The 20,105-nt window shown below is 46.9% G+C and overlaps 1 protein-coding gene across 1 annotated transcript in view; it reads right to left on the bottom strand.

Annotated features, from left to right (window-relative positions):
• The window catches only part of DLX4 (distal-less homeobox 4), a 32,425-nt gene extending 16,834 nt beyond the window's left edge, over window positions 1–15,591 (bottom strand). Inside the window, exon 1 of the mRNA XM_081884410.1 lies at window positions 14,777–15,591. Coding sequence (XP_081740536.1) covers window positions 14,777–15,167 — 391 coding nt within the window. The 5' untranslated portion in view covers window positions 15,168–15,591. The remainder of the gene's footprint in view (window positions 1–14,776) is intronic.
• Between the last annotated feature and the right edge of the window lie 4,514 nt (window positions 15,592–20,105).

Raw genomic sequence — 20,105 nt, 5'->3', positions numbered from 1 at the left:
TGCTATTGTCTCTCCAACTGCCGACTTCAGTGTGGATCCCATAAGATCCCATCTGGGGCACATAATTCCCCTGTTTGTTTGCTTGTTTGTTTGTTTAATTTAAAATCATAATACAGTGGTACCTCAGGTTAAGAACCTAATTCGCTCTGGAGGTCTGTTCTTAACCTGAGGTACCACTTTAGCTAATGGGGCCTCCCACTGCCGCCACACGATTTCTGTTCTCATCCTGAGAACACTACTTAACAAAGTACTTAACCCGAGGTACTATTTCTGGGTTAGCGGAGTCTGTAACCTGAAGCGTCTGTAACCCGAGGTACCACTGTAGTGTCTTCTCACCTCCACACACACACAAACTTCCCCCCATCTCTTTTCAATTATATTCTGTCTATTTATGCAGGAGAGCTTCTCCCCCCTTCCACCCCAACCACCTTTAATGCTTTAAAAATCAAATGTTGGAGGTTTAACTTCTCATCACAATGCTCCCCACTTCATTCTCCCAAAACATCTTTGTGGGGCACCAAGTTAGAAGTTAAGCCCTGCTGTCTTGCCTCTCACGTTAAGAGTGCAAAGCACTGCAGTGACATAGATCTCTGCTCAGAAACAAGTCTCATTGAGTTCCATGGGGCTTCCTCCCTAATTAGCGGGTACAAAAAACGATAGCCTAAGTCTGTGGTCCTAAATCCAAAACTGGACAGGAGTTAAGTCCTACTGAAATCTGCATACTCATGCCTAAGTAAATGTACATAGAATTGGGCTGGAAAACTGCTGTGGTTGCTGGTTAGACCATAAGATTTGGCACCTGTTATGGTTAAAAGCCACCAAGACATATAAATGTTGATGGTAAAAGCATATAAATAATACTTTTGGCAAATAATAATAATAATAATAATAATAATGATGATGATGATGATGATGATGATGATGGCTTCTGATGTTATGCAAAACATAGCCAAATGTTTGCCAATAAATCTTTCCTATCTTGGTAAAAGATCCATGTTAGTTGATCTTAAGAGGGCATGATCCATTTCATTAGCATGAATGATGCAGAGATAGAGTCAGCAGAAAGAATATTAAAATCCACCAGGCAGAGAATTTAGTTTCCTAAGATAAAACTCAAATCCACACCCAAATTCATATTATTTTGGGTTCCTATCTTGCTCTCACCACCATCATCCCAATAGCGTATCCAAATAAATGTGCCTAGGGTTACAATCTTAGATACATCTACTTGGAAGTAAGTTCCCTCAAGTTCAATGGAGCTTACTCTCAGGTAAGTGGGTGCCTGAGAGTAGCAACTATTCCCTGCCACCTCCCCTGTTTGCTCTGCTAATATTGCCCTTCCCTTTAGGGCCACCACAAGGATTACTAGGTCTGTAATTACTCTTAACACTAAGCAATATTATGTACACGCATTGTGATTTTATTTGCAGCCTGATTACCATCTGAATTTCTGTATGACAAACTATACAGATGAGGATCATACCAACACTACTTAATAATACCCAGTAATAACATTTAAGAAATCTTCCACCGGATCACATTTCACAGCATATCCTTGCCAATTAACAGAACCACTGCACTGGAGTAACATAGCTAGAGTTCACCCTTTCTCATAATCTTGGTTTCCTAGAACATAAATTCATAACAAGAGCTTGGACATTTTAATCCTTTGGGATTTCTATCTTTATGAGCTCATCTTGGCCATCTGAAATCCACATTCTTCCGGGGTGTGTTACTTTCCTTTATTTTTTTACAAAGCAAGAGCTCTCTGTCAGAGCAACACGGTAAGGCAGAAATGCAAGTGGTGTAGCTTCAGCCCATCACCGCAGCTTCCGGCTCAGAGAAGCTTCACCTGTTGAATTGGGCAGATTAATAAGTCCCTGTGGTTGTGTTATATTTTCACATCTTGGCAGACCAACAGGGGGACTGGACAGGATATTTGATCCAAGACAGGTGTGAGAATCTTCTAAAATAAGGAAGGGGAAGCATCCCCCCCCCCCCGGAAACAGTGTGGGATCTGATCCTATGCATGCTTACCTGACTTTATGAAAGGGGCGGTCTCTGTTGCTTTTGCAGTAATCAAACTGGGAATGAATTCACCTGATTCACATTCCTCTCTAAAAGGATTTACAGAAACCTGAAGCAGCACCTATCAGTTGCGTCAGACGCCTTCTAAAAACACAGGTTTCCATTTCTCCTGGGCCATAAAATTGAATCCCATTTTTATTTTTCGAAATCCCCCAAATTCTGATTTTATATGCTTTTATACTACTGTTTTTTTTATGTTGTATCGGTTATTATTTTTTTAAAAACCACAATAATTGTGTTCATTTTTAATGCTGTACAGCACTTTGAGCTTCTTTATAAAATATTAGTATTAAAACACACACACATATATATATATACACTATATGTGTGTGTGTGTGTGTGTGTATACATATACATATATTTATACACACATACATATATGTGTGTGTGTGTATACACACACACACACACATGCATTAAATAAATAAATGATTCAAACACTGCACTGACTTGGAAAAAAACAACAATAATGGCAACTGGGGGCGGTGGGACTAGGACAACTTACAGAAAGTAGGAAGAAGTAGACCTGCCTTTCAAGTCTAAGGCTGCAAATTTATGCACACTTACTCAGCAGCAACTTCCACTGAACTCAATGGGGCTTGTTCCTGAGTATTCATGTACAGGCTTGCATTATAAAGCTGCAAAATCCTATGCATGCTTGTCTGGGCTAATTTCTGACTAAAGGCAGAGCCACACTGCACAACTGCCATTACTTGGGAGTAAGGCCCATTGACTTCCAAAGAAATAAGCTTAAAATGGAAAAGCTGGGATCCTAGCAGAATTCCAAGGTAGGAATTATTCAGAAAGGATCAGAGCCCCCCCAAACTTGAAGCATGGGAAGCCCCCCCCAAAAAAATTATAATTTGGCAGAATATTTGGACTATATGATTTGTATAATTTGGAATATTTAATGTGATTTGATTGGATTGTTAAAATGGAAAATTTAATAAAAAATTATTTAATAATAAAAAAGGATTTATTTAGAAAGGGTCTGAAAACTGCCAGTTATAAACTGCCAGTTATATCATCATGCCCTTGTACAAAGCTAAGGTGAGACCCCATTTGGTAGGGCATGGACAGTTCTGACTGCCTCATCTTAGGAAGGATATCACACAGCTGGAAATGGTTCAGAAAAACACAACCAAAAATATCTAGGGGATAGAGAAAACTCCACCATGAGGAGCAGCAACAAAACTGCTAGCACAAGTGCAAAGCTAAGCATTAGATGACCAAGGGGTTCCTTCCAATTCTACAGCTGGAATTAAAGGTAAAGGGACCCCTGACCATTAGGTCCAGTTGTGACCGACTCTGGGGTTGTGGCGCTCATCTCGCTTTATTGACCGAGGGAGCCGGCGTACAGCTTCCGGGTCATGTGGCCAGCATGACTAAGCCGCTTCTGGCGAACCAGAGCAGCGCACGGAAATGCCATTTAGCTTCCTGCCAGAGCGGTACCTATTTATCTACTTGCACTTTGACGTGCTTTCGAACTGCTAGGTGGGCAGGAGCAGGGACCGAGCAACGGGAGCTCACCCCGTCATGGGGATTCAAACCGCCAACCTTCTGATCGGCAAGCCCTAGGCTCTGTGGTTTAGACCACAGTGCTACCCACGTCCACACTTAAAAGATAAAGGTAGAGGTAAAGGGACCCCTGAGCATAAGGTCCAGTTGCGGACAACTCTGGGCTTGTGGCGCTCCTCTCGCTGGCCAAGGGAGCCGGAGTACAGCTTCCAGATCATGTGGCCAGCATGACTAAGCCACTTCTGGCAAATCAGAGCAGCACACGGAAATGCCATTTACCTTCCCACTGCAGTGGTACCTATTTATCTACTTGCACTGGTGTGCTTTCGAACTGCTAGGTTGGCAGGAGCTGGGACAGAGCAACGGGAGCTCACCCCGTTGTAGGGATTCGAACCTCCGACCTTCTGATCGGCAAGCCCAAGAAGCTCAGTGGTTTAGACCACAGCACCACTGCGTCCACTTACGCAGGAGTAAATCCCGACGTAGACGGTCAGATTTACTCCTGAGTAAAGGATGCAGTCATTTCTCGGGACTGTCAAGCCCGGGAGACCTTCGTTCCCGGTAAACAAGCGTCGGTTCTGGCTGTCAATCCCGGAGTCGCAACAGATCTCAAAGTAAACAAGCCGCAGTCACTTCGGGAGCGGGAGCTTTGCAGGTGAAGAAAGTTATTTGTTCCATAGCCAATAATTGCATGGAGTGCAGGGTGTTCGGTTACCTGGGCCCGCCCACGTGGTCCTCCCCACCCCTCTTCTTCCCCTAAGGAAATTTATAAGAATTTTTTTTTAGGGTTGTACTTTGTTGATCTCAGTTAAAACTCACGCACACAGTTTCATCAAAAAGATCCTCTGTTCAGGTTTTCTTCCTTTTCTGTTGATACCAACACAACCGGTTAATGTTATCAAATAAACGCGATCGGCCTTGCTTGGTTAAACCAAAATACCTGGATTCAAATGGATTAATAATAATAATATCAACACAATTTGCGGAGGTGGGGACTCCGAATTTCACTAATTTAACTGCAGGCTGCAGTTTAACTGGCGAATATTGGGCACGAACCTTTATTAAATATAATTCGCTTCTCTCTTTTTTTTCCTTTTTTTTTTGGCCAGCTTATTCTGCAACCGACCACGTGCTTACGCGGGAGCAAATCCCCTTGAACTCAATGGGGCTTACTTTTGAGTAGACTACTCCTGTCCGCTCCGTTTCTACCGGAAACGGTCTTCAGAAGAAAATGACAAAGCGATCTAATCCGAAATCGCAGGGCTTGTCTACTGAGAATGAAGCCCCATTTGTTTTCTATGGGATTTACTCCCGAGTAAAAGCGCGCGTGGCGCGCAAACTGCGCTCTCACTCCCGTTGGATTCAGTGGGAGTTATTTGCGCGTAAACGCGCGTAGGAGCGCGCTTCTTATCTGCTTGAAATCGAGCAGTGCAAAACAGCGGCGGAGTTATCCTGCGCAAACCCCACCAAAGTGAAAAGTAAGCTCTCTTTTCCCTCCTTAAAAAAAAATAATAATACACAATTCTTGTGGTTTTATAAACCGGTTGAAGACGCCGCTTGTCTTTGATAGACGAGGAGAGACCTAAATAATGACCGCCTACACTCAATCCACGAAGTACGAGATGTCAGCTAGTCAGAAAGATTAAAGTGCCGAGCCCTTAAGGAATAATTTAAGTTGAAAAGAAAAATCAAGGCGCCTGACCCTGTGTCTATGTTTTTTTAAAAAAACCAGTTTAATAAATATAAACACGAAGAAAAAGAAAATGGAACACCGCCCCTCCAGTCTAAGAAAAGCCTTAATATTTCTGCATCAATTAGAGCACGCGTAAAACTGGATTCAGACCAAGGCTGCAATGCTGTATTTAAGCACACATTTACCTGGGAGTAAGTCCCATGGAGTCAAATGGGGCTTGCTTCAGAGTATACAATGGCTAGGGTTTGAGGAGTTGCCATCGAAATCAGTTGGAACTAAGCCGTGACTTGAGCGATTTAAATTGTTAAGACTGTAATTGAAGGGGAACAGTTCGGTCTGGATCCAACCGAGGATTTTATTTTAGTTTATCGATTGCCAGATTTTGCTTGGATGGCTGTGTTCTGTTATGCTGAAGGATCTGCTGGGTGGGGGACGTGGATTGGCTGCGTGTGTAAGGAGTAGATGCACGAGGATCGAGGCCCTCAGAAACTTAAACGGGGGAAGGGGGAGATCCGAATGTGTGCGTGAATATATAATCTATATAATTTCTAATGTATAATTATTATATTTTATTGTTATTGTTGTTATTATTGTGCTATATAATGGAAATTTTACCTAAAATCCTGACGTTTCCCACAACGTTTATGATCAGAAGTGTCTCTGATCGCGAATGGTAAAAGCCAGCTATGGACTCCTTTGAATCACAAGCGATCGATGTAAACACCGACCTTGCACGCACACAATTGATTTTAAGAGACCGTCAAGGTGACGTCTCGGGGCACAAATCCGCCGGTGGTTCTCCTGCAAATCAACCTCGCCTCTTGCGCAGGAGAACTTCCGGTCGGAGCCTACAACGCAGGTGCCTCCCACCCCAGGAGAAGTTGACCGTTTCCCTGCTGTCTCTAACACTGGGGTTGGTAAAAAAAAAATGGGTGGGGGATCACACCCGACTAGCCGCTTCTTAAACTCTTGATTCTCTAAAGCAAGAAATCTCGTCTGCCCGTATTGAAACACAGGTGCCGAAGTCTTGATTTTAAAGACTTTGGAGACCGCCTTTCACTGCACAAAAAACAAGGCGGTTGACAAAATAAAACCAATACCGTAATAAAACCAGATATCTGAAGTTTAGCAGAGCCAGGGCGATGAATTATTCCCTGAGAGAACATGTAAGGGTATTTTTTTTGGGGGGGGGGGGTGTCTGTTTGTTTCGCTAGGTGTGACTAACACACCTGCAACCACAGGTGCCCTTCGTGTTAATATATTACTATTGTATATTATTAATATACAACAACTCTAAGGAGAGATGACTAAGTGGGACCATTCGCTCACCTAGCTCAGTATTAAATATAATGGCTGGCAGGTTGATTTCAGCATGGAGATTCTCTCGGTCCTGCGTAGAGATTTATTATTATTATTATTATTATTATTATTATTATTATTATTATTATTATTATTATTATTATTATTTTAAGCATTTATTCTAAGAGATTGCCATACACTTGGATTCTGTCAAGCCGTCTTGAAATTGAAGGGGGCTTCCGATGCGTTTGGAAGAAAGATCTCAGGGCCTTATTCATTCATTTTCTAATTTTTTTAAAAAGGAGGGGGCGAGGAGAAAGTCTGGAAACGAAAGCGCCCTTCAAGAAACTTTAACACATCCAGAGCGGTCGCTCGGATGATTCATGGAAATAACGATCCGTCGAAAGCGCAAACCTGCAGCAACGATTTGACTGCATGAAATCATCTTCATTTCACCATGTCAGGTTTTAAATCGAGATTTTAATTAGCCAGGTTTGAGGACGCTCAGGAATTGGAGCTCGGATTAAATGGAACCCTTGAAATTAACCACATAAGAGCACTTTTCTCCTTAAGGAAGAGCTTGCTTTGCCAGCCGGGAGGAACCACAAGACTAGCCCAAGAAACCGAGCAGAAACGAAGCAGCGAAATTAACCTGATATTTAACACCGCCTAAACTGCAGGCCTTGGGGGGGGGGGGAGGGAATGCGCAGCGGGTGGAAACGGCGGGGGTTTCGGGTTCGCTCCAAAACGCGCGCGCCCAAAGCCAGATCGCTGGTTTTAAAAACAACAGGTGAGCGATTTCTTCTTTCTTAAAAGCGCTCTTTAGCTCGGATCGCCTCTGCTCCACTAAAATGATCTACAGGGCGATCCCGCGCGCGCTTCCTCGGAAGGAAACCCTCGTGCATGCGCAACGAGGGTTTTGTTTTTAAGCCTTCTGCTCCTCACGGCTCCTTTCCGAAGGAAAAATAAAACGGAGAGGTTATTAAATGGTTAAAATAAATTACTTGGGACGCACAGACCGAAATTATTCCATGCGGTGTCTCTATTCTCCGCGAACGTTTCTGGGGTTCCTGGGATGAAGCCAAGCGGACTCCTGGCCTCGCCTTTTACTTATTCCAGGGACCGGTGTGTTTTCTGCCAAGCTCTTCCGCAGTAGGCGTAAGAGCATGCTTTTATAATAATAATAATTTTTAAAACCCGATTCAATTCGGGTTGTCTTGCCTTTCCATGCCCCAAAACTCATTGCACTGGCGGATTCGATTTTAATGCTGATTTTAAACGCCCTCATCTGCTGAAACTTAAATATAAAAACATCAAAAGGGCCGCTATGTTGCCTATTTTCTTCTTCAAAGCCAGAAAACCAGGACTTGCCAGGGTTCCGCGCTAACGTTGTGTGTGGGTTTTTGGTGGTGTTGTTTTTTACATTTCCGACACACCGCAATTTATGGCACTACTTTCAATTAATTTTATTATTATATAATTGAAAGTCTTAATACCACATTTATTATTGTATTTGTTTTGAAAGGGATTTTGCAGCCGCCTCTTTCCCCATACCACAAGCCTGTAATAAAAGAATCAGCCTCCCTTGGGGGGGGGGAATCATTGGCGTCAACGTTTATTGGTTTTAAGGGCTCTTGGTGAGTGGCGTTTTAACGCATTTGTTTGTAGGCCGCCTTGGGAAGCTTCGGGCTGAAAGGCGAATCATTAAAATAACAACGACAACGGAATTACCGTACTTCTAGGATTTCTTTTTGAAGCCAGGGTTCCCCGGCTCATACCACATGCTACACGGAAGCAAGTCCCACTGCATTCAATCCAACTAAATGCACACAGGATTGCAGCTTTAAAACAGGTCACTTGGATTCTCCCAAGCGTTGCGCTACTGGTCTGCAACCTTTTCCTGCGCAATCCGCTGAACTCGGTGGATTTACTTCCGAGTAGACGCGCATAGGGTTGCACAGTTCCTCTTCTACAAGCGCGCACCCGTTTAAACGGAAGCGATTTGTGGGAAATTGCGCGCTTCGACGCAATGCTTCCAAACCATTTTTAAACATTGTTTTTATTAATGATTTCCTTGGGTTACAAAAGTACGTACATTGTCTCTGTTTTCAGATCATAAAGTCCTTTCTACAGATCAGTTGTATTCGATGTGAGATATTAATAATTCTCAGTATCCCAACAGAATTGATTTGACAGCCTTAACGCTGCAGTGCAACACACTTTACCTAGGAGTAACCCTGTTAAAGTCCATGGGGTTTACTCCTGAGAAGAACAAGAAGGTCCGACCTGCTATTCAATCAGATTCGCAGGGCAAGGCGGATTGTATACCTGCGCGCCCATTGTAGTCCGCCTTGCTCTGCAAACATGATTACACTCGGTGTAAAAACAATTCTAATAAATCGATCATGTTGTTTCGCTAGACTGACGCGCCACCCTAATCCCATTTACCTAGGAGTAAACGGCACGACAAAGGAACCACTTCTCCTCCAATTTGAGAACTAATTTCCCTCTTGCCTAACGAAGAGCTCTGTCATTCGAAAGCCGCCACAACCTCCTGTTTCTAACCAACAGCAACTGGTGCCATCAAAAGCCAGGACCGTTTGACACCTCTTAGCTGACCGCGCTTCGTCAAGTAATCTGTTCCTGGGATTTCAGCGGGGCTTTCTCGCCAGTAAGCACGTATAGGATCGCGCGCAATCAGGACGCAACCAGGCGGCCTAAGTCTTACTGATCTCAATGGGCGTGGGGAAGCTCGCGACCTACCCAACATAGTGCTTTGGGGCCAAGACCCACTGGACTCAAGAGGCGCTTACTTCCGAGTAAACGGGCCCAGCAGCGAGCTGGGAAGCGCCGACGGATAAGGCGATCCTTTCTGTCCTGAGGCAGCGTTCTGGGTAACTCTGGGGTGGCTGCAACAAAAAGAAAACCGAGGCCACGTGTTTTGTGTGTTTGCGCGTGGGGTGGGACGGAATCTTATGAACGGTCTTTCTCCGCTAGCCGCGCCAGCTAGGAAGATCCCTCTTAATTTTGGGGTCTTGGATTGCATGATTAAGCGATATGGAAGCGGGTTGCCCCTGTGGCAAGTAGTAATCATCGCCTCCTCGAATTGTAGCGCCACGGCGCGTTCCAAAGCTCATTAATTAAGCCGCCGGTGCGTGCGATCTACGCCGGCCTAATAAATCAAAATTGCTCTTCAGCCAAACAGAGAGGGCAGCGCTTGCAAATGGATTTCCGTGGTGCTGCAATTCTGCCTCAAATTACCATAAAGACATCTTCTATCTCCCTTGCTGATCTTGACAGGTGCCAATTAAAAAGAGTGTTTGTGGGGGGGGGTGAGGGCTGGGGATTCAAATATATAAACAAGACACGCTGCGAGGAAACGAATTATTGGCTATAATTCACGGCTTCTTTTGAAGAAGCGGCGCGCGGGGGGGGGCGGTTTGAGAGCTGCCTGGACTCCTCGTTTCAAGAGGGCAGCCAATTGTTCTTCGGGGATGATGGAGAAGCCCTCTGTGCATGCTCAGACGCACTGTTATTGCCTGGGCAGTCAAGGGGGTAGTAACTCAACTCCTCCCCATGTCCAGCTATTAAGATGAGAAGCATTGCTTTGTCTGTAAATTTAATAGCATACATATTCCTTGAATATAAACAATGCATATTCCTTGCTTGGGCAGTGGAAAACGCAGGCCGAGAGAGCCAAGCGCGGGAGCCCATCCGTTTCACAGCCGTGTTTTCTACCACTCAGGTCCTACAGCTGTATTGAAAATGGAAATATATTACAAACATTCTGCTGGGGCGACTGGAGATGTAAGAAGTGGTGCAATCGAAAAATCCCAAGTTCACACACATACTTAATAATCAAGAACTGAGTCGAGTCTAACTTGGATTTTCCCCAAGTTTAGCATTATGGACCCAGTTTCACAAAAAAAGTTGAGCAGAAACTCCCATGGAAGGGGGCTTAATTTTATGGGTTAATTTCAGTCCAGACTATCTAGCTGAAAATGGCTCAGCATATCCTGTTTCTAAAGCATCCTTTTTTCAAAATAAAAATAAATCGGTCATGTAGCTGATTCAAGAATATTCTTATGCATCTTTTTAAATCTTATGCATAAGACATCATTTTACCACTGCACTCTGAAGCACCCGTCCCACCCCAATTCATTAACATATGAAGGGGGGGAGGAGGACTGGCTTGGAATGTCCTCTGTCTAAATCACATTTAAATAAAAAAATTAAAAGTATAAAAGTTAGCATTTCCATTTCAGATTTAGAACAAAAATATCTAAACAACAGACAATGTTTTCAGTTACAGCGTTCATATGTTTCCCATTTATGAACCACCGGATGACTTTTAAATGGCTTTTTAGAAAAAGGAAAAAGAAAGATCAATTGCTTCTTTTAAATCCAATAATAATTTTTCAAAATGCAGCAGGCCCTAAAACAAACAAAACATCTACAAATCATCCTTTGCAGTTCAGAGTCTCAGGAATGAATCCATCTAACGTTCTTTTTTCTTAGGTTTGGGAGCTCAGTTTAAAGTCAAGTTGGTTGGGGACGGCATGCAACAGAGAAGCCCCTTTGCAATGCAAAACATGTCAGAGAAATATTAATATATTTGCATGCCCTCTTTGGAAGAAACCAAGTCAAGCAGTTTCCTATTAAAGGATTCTGCGGAGTTTGCCTCGTCATCTGAGAAAGCATCTGGGTTTTGTCAAAATTATTTAAAATGCTACCCAGAACGGATAGGGACTCATTCCAAAGATATCCCTTGATAGTATGTCAGAAGGAGGGGAGAGGAATGAGAAAGAAAATTGCCCATCAAATGTGTCAAGAAGGAGCTGTGAATGGAAGAGATATAGGTAAAGGTAAAGGGACCCCAGACCATTAGGTCCAGCCGTGGCCGACTCTGGGTTTGCGGCACTCATCTCGCTTTATTGGCCGAGGGAGCCGGCGTACAGCTTCCAGGTCATGTGGCCAGCATGACCAAGCCGCTTCTGGCGAACCAGAGCAGCACACGGAAATGCCGTTTACCTTCCTGCTGGAGTGGTACCTATTTATCTACTTGCACTTTGTGCTTTTGAACTGCTAGGTTGGCAGGAGCAGGGACCGAACAACGGGAGCTCACCCCGTCACGGGGATTCAAACCGCCGACCTTCTGATCGGCAAGTCTGTGGTTTAACCCACAGCGCCACCCTGGAAGAGATATACACCCCCCCCCCAAAAAAAACAAAAGAAAAGTTTTCCTAAAGTACTGGGGGTGGAATATATCTCTCCCTGCATGGTGGAGCCACAGACTGTATCCCATTTCTGACATAAAGTAAGTGTGTGTGTAGCATCCTGTCTTGGAGCTGAGGAAGTGTCTTGGATCAAAAGGCACTCTGCCCATGTGCAAAGGGTGGAACAAACTGAAAACAGCCAGGGCTCAGGCCCAGAACATCAGTCTAAGGGCTGCCATGAGGCTTGCTGGGTGGCTGAACCTCCCTCATCCTCCTGTGGCAAGTTATTTACACAGCACCATCCAGGTACATGGCAGTTTTACAGAGCAATACAATCAAGAGGCAACAAGGCCTTGCCTGCAGGCGCTTTCGATCTGAACAGAGCAGGAAACAGGAGAGGACTGAAGAGAAGAGGGTTAACAAAGGGTGATTGTGAACAACTGCAGTTAGGAGAGCTCCAGCTTCAGGAGGAGGACTAAAGGGGTTGCCAAAAGCCTGCACACCACACATCTAAACCCCTCCTATCCTCTTTGTACCTTTTCTGAGGCACTTGTGACCCTTCTGACCATTTGCCAGACAGGGAGACTGAGGCAGAAAGACCAGGGCTTACCCACAGCAACCTATGGGTTAAAGGAGAGGTGCAACAGCATCTTGGGCCTGGAAGGAGACTGGGGGTGGGGGATCAATGTCTCCAGAATTTCCCTCCCCACCTCCAACAGTCCTGAGACATGGATGTTGCTGCACAAATACTCTTAAGTGTATAAGAATAATAGAATTGTTTAATCCTGTGATTAAAGGTAAAGGTAAAGGTATCCCTGACCATTACGTCCAGTCATGACCGATTCTGGGGTTGCGGCGCTCATCTTGCTTTATTGGCTGAGGGAGCCGGCATATAGCTTCCGGGTCATGTGGCCAGCATGACTAAGCCACTTCTGGCGAACCAGAGCAGCGCACAGAAACACCGTTTACCTTCCCGCTGGAGTGGTACCTATTTATCTACTTGCACTTTGACGTGCTTTCGAACTGCCAGGTTGGCAGGAGCAGGGACTGAGCAAGGGGAGCTCACCCCGTCACAGGGATTCCAACCGCCGACCTTCTGATAGGCAAGTCCTAGGCTCTGTGGTTTAGCCCACAGCGCCACCCGCGCTTCAAATAACATTTGAAGACGACCGTAATGATTTTAAAAACCAAAAAAAAAAACCCACCAAGAAACCAAATACAGTACTATCCTATTTATAAAGGGTATCATGAGCAGAGGAACTTATCCCCAGTGACTCCAAGCCCCCAGTTATGTTCAGATAACTGCAAAGGTTGTTGCCCCAAGAGGAACGCTCGTTGTCCATAGAGATTTAGTCATGTCAACTACTCCTGGTGATGTTTTTGGTGCCTGTCAGGTGGGTTGCCGGGGGGGGGGGGAAATGCCCTAGCAGCCCCTCCCATGAGCTTCTCTGCAGCTGGTGGCCAGAGGGAGAGGTTTATTTCAAGTAAAGTATCTGTATCCAGTCTTGGTGGACGGGAAAGAGACCTGCAAACTGCAAAGGATGTGCAAGGAGCTGTACACCACAGTCCTTGTACAGTCCCGGCAGCCAGCAGGCTTCTGATTTGCACCTAAGAACACAACTGAATTTGTGAAGCTGCCAACTGCTTCTCTACCGCTCTAGGTCGGAGGGTTGCATCTAACCAAGTCCATTGAAATTAGTGGTTCTCAGTTCCCTAAGTCCAACAGATCAAATCAGAGTACAGCTGGCAATGGATGGAAACCAGATGGTTTTCCTAGAGGGTATACAAAAGATAGGGTCCTCTGCAACACCCCAATCAAAAGTGGGTCTTTTCCACAAGTGATCGATGCTGGTTTGAGATCTCCACACTTGCGAATGTTGACTGATACAGGGCAGAAATCAAGAGTGAGAGAGACCAGGTGCTAAGCCATTGGTACATTGGTCTCAGTGCAGGCTTGACGCTGAATGAATCCTAAATCCGATTTAAAGTTCACAACAGGTTCTCACTAGGTACCCCTCCCCATCCTCGCTGATGATACCGTGGCACGGGGGTGCCAACTTGAATAAAATAATGGGGAGGGGGGAGGCAGGTAAATCCCGCCCCACATAATCGATTACAAGACAGTGCACGCACAGTATTTGAATGGCAATGCCCATTAAGGGGGGGGGACCTTTAAATAATTTGTTGGGGGGACCGAAGGGACCTCAGCCCCTAGCAATTGGTTCCTATGCCGGGGCAACATTTTATTTATATGCGTGTATATATTAAATGCGTGTTAAATGGGGGTTTGATGGAAAGGGGAAACGAATTGACCAACACTGCCAAATTTGGCATTAAAAGCCACGGGAGACATAGGGTCTTTCCCCCCGAGTTCTGCCTCCCCAGCAGTGGCGTAGCGTGGGTTGTCAGCACCAGGGGCAAGGCAAGTAATTTGCACCCCCTAACCCGTGGATTTGCACCCCCTAACCCTAACCCTAACCCCCAGATGTTGCGCCCGGTGCGGCCGGCCCCCCTGCACCCCCCCACGCTACGCCACTGCTCCCCAGTCAAAAGATCAGCTCCCCCAACTCATCGCTCTCCCTCGCCTCGAAGTCACGTCAAGGCATCCAGATTCGCGACCCCTTTACTACGTGTCCTTTTCAGACTTTTTGTGCTTGCCCACGGAAAACGGGGGCCTTGTAACCCCTAGCCGTGACCGGCGCTTATGCCAAGGCTCCTTACACTAGACGAGCAAGCCCCTTCCAGCAGTCTTCTCGTCACTGCGCCGCAACCCAGCCCTTGATCCGGATCGCCGACAAACCGGATCGGCGACCGTGTGAACGGCCTAGCCGGCTACTCCGGATCAAGTCGGAGAAAGGTTCTGCGCCGGGGGTGCTTTCGCTGCCCCAGAGGGATGCTTCTCTCCCCTTTCCCACCCTTTCAAGACCCCCTCCCGTCTCCAAATCAGCCAGCCTCGCCTTACCCGTCTCCTCCAGCCTCGTCCCGTGTCCCAGGGCGCTGGAGGTCTGCTGGTAAGGCGAGTACGAGGCGCCGTGGTGGTGATGGTGGTGGTGGTAGAAAGCGTGGTGGGGGCTGCTGCCGGCTGCCCCGGGGTAGGGGGCGTAAGCCAGGGGTCTGCCGTACGAGGCTGCGCCGGGGGGGAAGGCGCCGCCCCCACTACCGTCGTGCGGCGGCGGCTGCAGCGCTTGCAAAGAGTAAGGGGGCGCCAAGCCGGGTTGCTGCTGCTGCTGTTGTTGCTGGTGATGGAGAGGCGGAGAGGGAGGTGGGGGGCCGAGCCCGAAGTCCAGGAAGGACGCCTTGGACGGGTCCGGAGGGCCCAGCAAGCTCTCGGCCAGAGAGTTCATCGTCATCATCCAAAGCTCAGCGGGGCTGGCGGCAGCCGGACGGAGCGGACAGCGCCCAGGCGCAGCCGCATCCAGAGGAAGCCCCCCAAGAGCTGGGGCGGAGCGGGGTGGGGTGGAGGGGACTACCGGGTTCCAGCAGAGGATCGGCGGCTTCTGGGGGCGGCAGCGGCGGCAGCGTGGGGCCCGGACAACCTCATGCCTGGGGCAGCGACTCCTTCCTCCTTGCCCAGATCAAGCTAAGTCCACCGCCACTGCTAGTATTATTATTATTATTATGACTGTTATCGGTACTGATATTGATAACGCCGCCGCCGATCGCTCACGTCCAAGCAGCGAGCTCCACTCCTCGCCTCTTCCCAAAACAATAAAGTCCCCCGCACCAGCGCCCTCTCGCCCAGCCAGCTTCCCGCGAAAGAGACGGCGAGGGCGAAGAGCTGCCTAAGGGGGCGGGGTAGCTCCCTTTCCGCCCTCGCGCCTCCATTCCGCCGCCTTTCATCTCCCCGCCGAGCTCCGCCCACCGCCTCTCCCGGTTGGCTCGGGAGGCTCAGTGACGTCACGGAGCCCCCTAGGGACACCCCTCATTAAGCGCCGGCTTGAAAGGCAGCTGTTGTTGGGGTGAAGCCCCGCCTACCTCCTGCCTTCTCTCTCTCTCTCCCCCCCCCCGCACCCACGACACACATGCACAGGGAGCCTAAGTTAGGGATGCAGCTGCGACAGGTTGGGGCTTGTCCTATTTTCCTCGCCCATCTTGGAAAGAGAGGAAAGGGAAGTCCAGGGCTGAAATGTTTGTCAACCCTGCGAGTGGGCGGGGCTGGCTGGCAGGGAAGGAGGGAGGGAGGGAAGCAACAGGGGAGCTGGCTTGGGGAGTATCTGAAATTTCAGAGAAAAACGACACAGTAAATAATTAGGTCCGGCGGGGGAGGATGGGGGCCGGGGCTGAGATGGCGAAAAACGCCGTGTGGACAGGTTTGGACAAGTCCCCTTCGCCCTTCCAAGTCCCTCTGGGGAAATGAAGAGGAATCCAGATAGAAAAGTTTGTCAACACACTTAGGAAGGTGGGGGGGGGGGGGAGAATTCCCTTAAGATTTAGTAGTTAAAAGAACTGTAGAAAGCATAATACAATTGAAAGATGTGTTGCCCTATTGATGGGTATGGTTTCTCTATCCTTTTAATATAGTATGTTGAGTCAAGTATGGAACTGCTTGAAAGGTTTTCTTTAAAAAAAACAAAACTATCTCATTGTTTTCTGTTTGTGACTAGGACCAAGGCAGGCTTTCTGAAACTCGGCCCTCCAGATGTTTTTGGCCTACAACTCCCATGATCCCTAGCTAGCAGGACCAGTGGTCAGGGATGATGGGAATTGTAGTCTCAAAACATCTGGAGGGCCAAGGTTGAGGAGGCCTAGTCTAAGTGGTATGTGGTTTTCAACAGCGTGCCGTCACCAGCTAAACATCGCTGTTTGTTTACTGATATTTCATGGTGTCTGAAATAAAGATGGAGGCATTGACTGGCTTCACGGTTTCCCTCCACATTGTAATTTTTGCATTAGCACCCATCCATCCACTCACCCTGATTCACAATATATTGCAAGGTCAAAAATTATGAAACTGATATCACAAAATGCTGGGAGGAAAGGAACCCTGGTGGGGTTGCCAATTGGTGCAGCCACGCCATCCGCCTGCTGGGGTTGCCAATTGGTGCAGCCGCCCTCTTCCTCTTCAATTGCTGCTCCCCTCTTCCTCCGTCACTGCTGCCAGCCATATAGTTGGTGGGGCGCAGCTGGCAGGCGTGCAGGGAAAGGGGAAGCCACCGGCAAAGCCGCACAGCTCCCCCACTCGCTGGGGCACCCCTGAGAGGCCGGTGCCCTGGCACGACGAACCACTAAGCCCTATGGGAAAGACGGCTCTGGCTTGTTCAATTACCCAGTCCATCACTCAAAATACTGAAGAGTATATGATGAAATGAGGAAGACAGTCAAATCATAATTTGTACCAAAAGTAATCTCCTTCATGGATCACTGCCTTGCCGTAGCAAAGGGGCTTGAATAACTCAGAGAAGCTATGGGCTATGCCGTGCAGGGCCACCCAAGATGGACAGGTCATAGTGGAGAGTTTTGCCCAAACGTGATCCACCTGGAGCAGGAACCGGCAAGCCACTCCAGTATCCCTGCCAAGAAAACCCCATGGACAAAGACAACAGGCATATAAAAGTTATGATGCTGGAAGATGAGCCCCTCAGGTCAGAAGGCGTCCAACATGCTACTGAGGAAGAGCAGAGGACAAGAGGAAGAACAGAGGACAAGTACAAGTAGATTCAGAGCTGATGAAGCGGCTGGGCCAAAGCTGAAAGGTCGCTCAGTTGCGGATATGCCTGGAAGCGAAAGGAAAGTCCAATGCTGTAAAGAAAAATATTGCATAGGAACCTGGAATGTAAGAACCACGAACCTTGGTATGCTGGATGTGGTCAAAAATGAGATGGCAAGAATAAATATTGACATCCTAAGCATCAGTGAACTAAAATGGACGGGAATGGGCGAATTCAGTTCGGATGATGATCCATGGACCAGAGCACGCCAGGCCCTCCTGTCTTCCACTGCTTCCTGCAGTTTAGTCAAACTCATGCTGGTAGCTTCGGGAACACTGTCCAACCATCTCGTCCTCTGTCATCCCCTTCTCCTTGTGCCCTCCATCTTTCCCAACATCAGGGTCTTTTCCAGGGAGTCTTCTCTTCTCACGAGGTGGCCAAAGTATTGGAGCCTCAGCTTCAGGATCTGTCCTTCCAGTGAGCACTCAGGGCTGATTTCCTTCAGAATGGTTAGGTTTGATCTTCTTGCAGTCCATGGGACTCTCAAGAGTCTCAAGAGTCAATATATATATATTGCTTTGGTTCTGTTTGTCTCTGGGTGACCTAGGCAGATTAAAATTTTATACCAGTTTTGGTTTCTTCTAAAGCATCTTGGGATTGTAGTTGGTTTAGCATTCTTCTTACAGGGACACCCTCTGTAGCACTACAGTTCCTCTGAGAGGGACTGTTAAACCAGTTGAACTCTACGATGTGGCTATAAAACACAGGTCCCAGTTCATTTTGCCAATCCTGCTCCTTGGTCTCAAATAGCAGCCTGCCATATAGAAGCCTGCAGGGCAGTCCTGACCATGTTTTTCTCACAACTAAGTCCCTTCGAACAAGTTAGGTGAGCTTTTTGGTGATGGGCGGTTCTGAATGTATTTGGAGGGTTGCTGGGGGTGAGATTTGCAGTTGCAGCAAAAATAATAACATGCAAAGTTACTGATGTAATAAATCATTAGAATGACTACGATTTTTTTTCATGCTCCTGATTTAACTGCGATTGTGATGTTACTGCAAATGAATGCGCAAATGATATGTACTCTTTGATCGTTTTCTATAACAACTGTTCCTAATTTTGTATGTCATAAAAGATGGGGCTGTCTCTGCGGCACACTTTGTGTTATTTGCCCTGGCTACAAGGTACCTAAGTTTTGGCCCTGTTAAAAATATTCCATTTCAGAATTAGGATTCCCAACTTTAAAAAATAAAATAAAAGGATTCCATTCATGGGTGTGGCTAAGGGGGGGTGGCTGCCTTCCCTAAATCAAGTAAATGACCCACTTAATTTTTATGATTGTAAGTTGTTTAATATATATTTTTAAAATTGTGTTTCAATGCTATAACCCCAGGACCTTAGGGTAATAAATTAATAATAACAAATTAATTTTATTTGCTGTAAAGAATGGATATATGTATGTTTAACTTTAATCATGTCTTTGACACCCCCTTGAATTAGGTTCCCATGGCAAAGCTTGCCCGCCCCCACCCCCCTTGGTCCAGCCCGTTGCTTTAAAAAGTGACAAACAGCTCAGGCCGTGCGGCGGGTTTAATATTTCAGAGTATGGAAGTGACTTGGCTCTTGCCCCTAGAGGAGAAATGGGTGGAATGGAATGCCGTGCTCTTTGGAAATCCAAAGTCCTTCAATATCTGAGCACAGGAAGAAGGACTTTGTTGTTCCCGAGGCAAGGAATAGAACAGGCTTCCTCAACCTTAGCCCTCCAGATGTTTTTGGCCTACAACACCCATGATCCCTAGCTAGCAGGACCAGTGGTCAGGGGTGATGGGGATTGTAGTCTCAAAACATCTGGAGGGCCGAGGTTGAGGAAGCCTGGAGTAGAGTAAATGGGTAGGGATGGCCAGGAAGCAAATAGATCAGGTGGGAGGAACCTTTGGCCCTTTCTGAACTACATCTCCCATCAGCCCCAGTAAGCATGGCCAAGGGTCAGGGATGATGGAAGTTGTAGTTCAGCAATACCTGGAGGCCAAAGATTCCTCTGTGGAGGAAAGGGTTAGAAGGAATAGGTGGAAATGGCAGGGAAGCAGATGGAGAAACGTCCCAACAATGAGAACTGTTTGACGGTAGAGGAGGAGTTTAGATTTGATACCCCGCTTTATCACTACCTGAAGGAGTCTCAAAGCAGCTAACATTCTCCTTTCCCTTCCTCCCCCACAACAAACACTCTGTGAGGTGAGTGGGGCTGAGAGACTTCAGAGAAGTGTGACTGGCCCAAGGTCACCCAGCAGCTGCATGTGGAGGAGCGGAGACGCGAACCTGGTTCACCAGATTACAAATCTACCGCTCCTAACCACTACACCACACTGGCTCTCCAAACTGTAGAACAAACTGTCTCTTGAAGTGGTTGTCTGTCCTTCACTGGAGGTGTCTAACTAGTGGTTGACTGCCACTTGTTAGGGATGTTGTATTTGTGTGTCCCACACTGTAGATTCTGCATTGAGCAGGGGGTAGACTGAATGACCTCCCAGGATAATGATGATTTATCAGGTTTATATACCACCCTTCATCATAAGATCTCAGGGCGGTTCACAGATCCTTCATCCACTTCACTTGGTCCCCAAAATTCAGACCCTCCAAGTGTCCCT

Source organism: Podarcis melisellensis (genome assembly GCF_964234715.1).
Source record: "Podarcis melisellensis genome assembly, chromosome: 13".
Taxonomy (NCBI): Eukaryota; Metazoa; Chordata; class Lepidosauria; order Squamata; family Lacertidae; genus Podarcis; species Podarcis melisellensis.
This window is presented reverse-complemented; position numbering and strand designations above follow the sequence as displayed.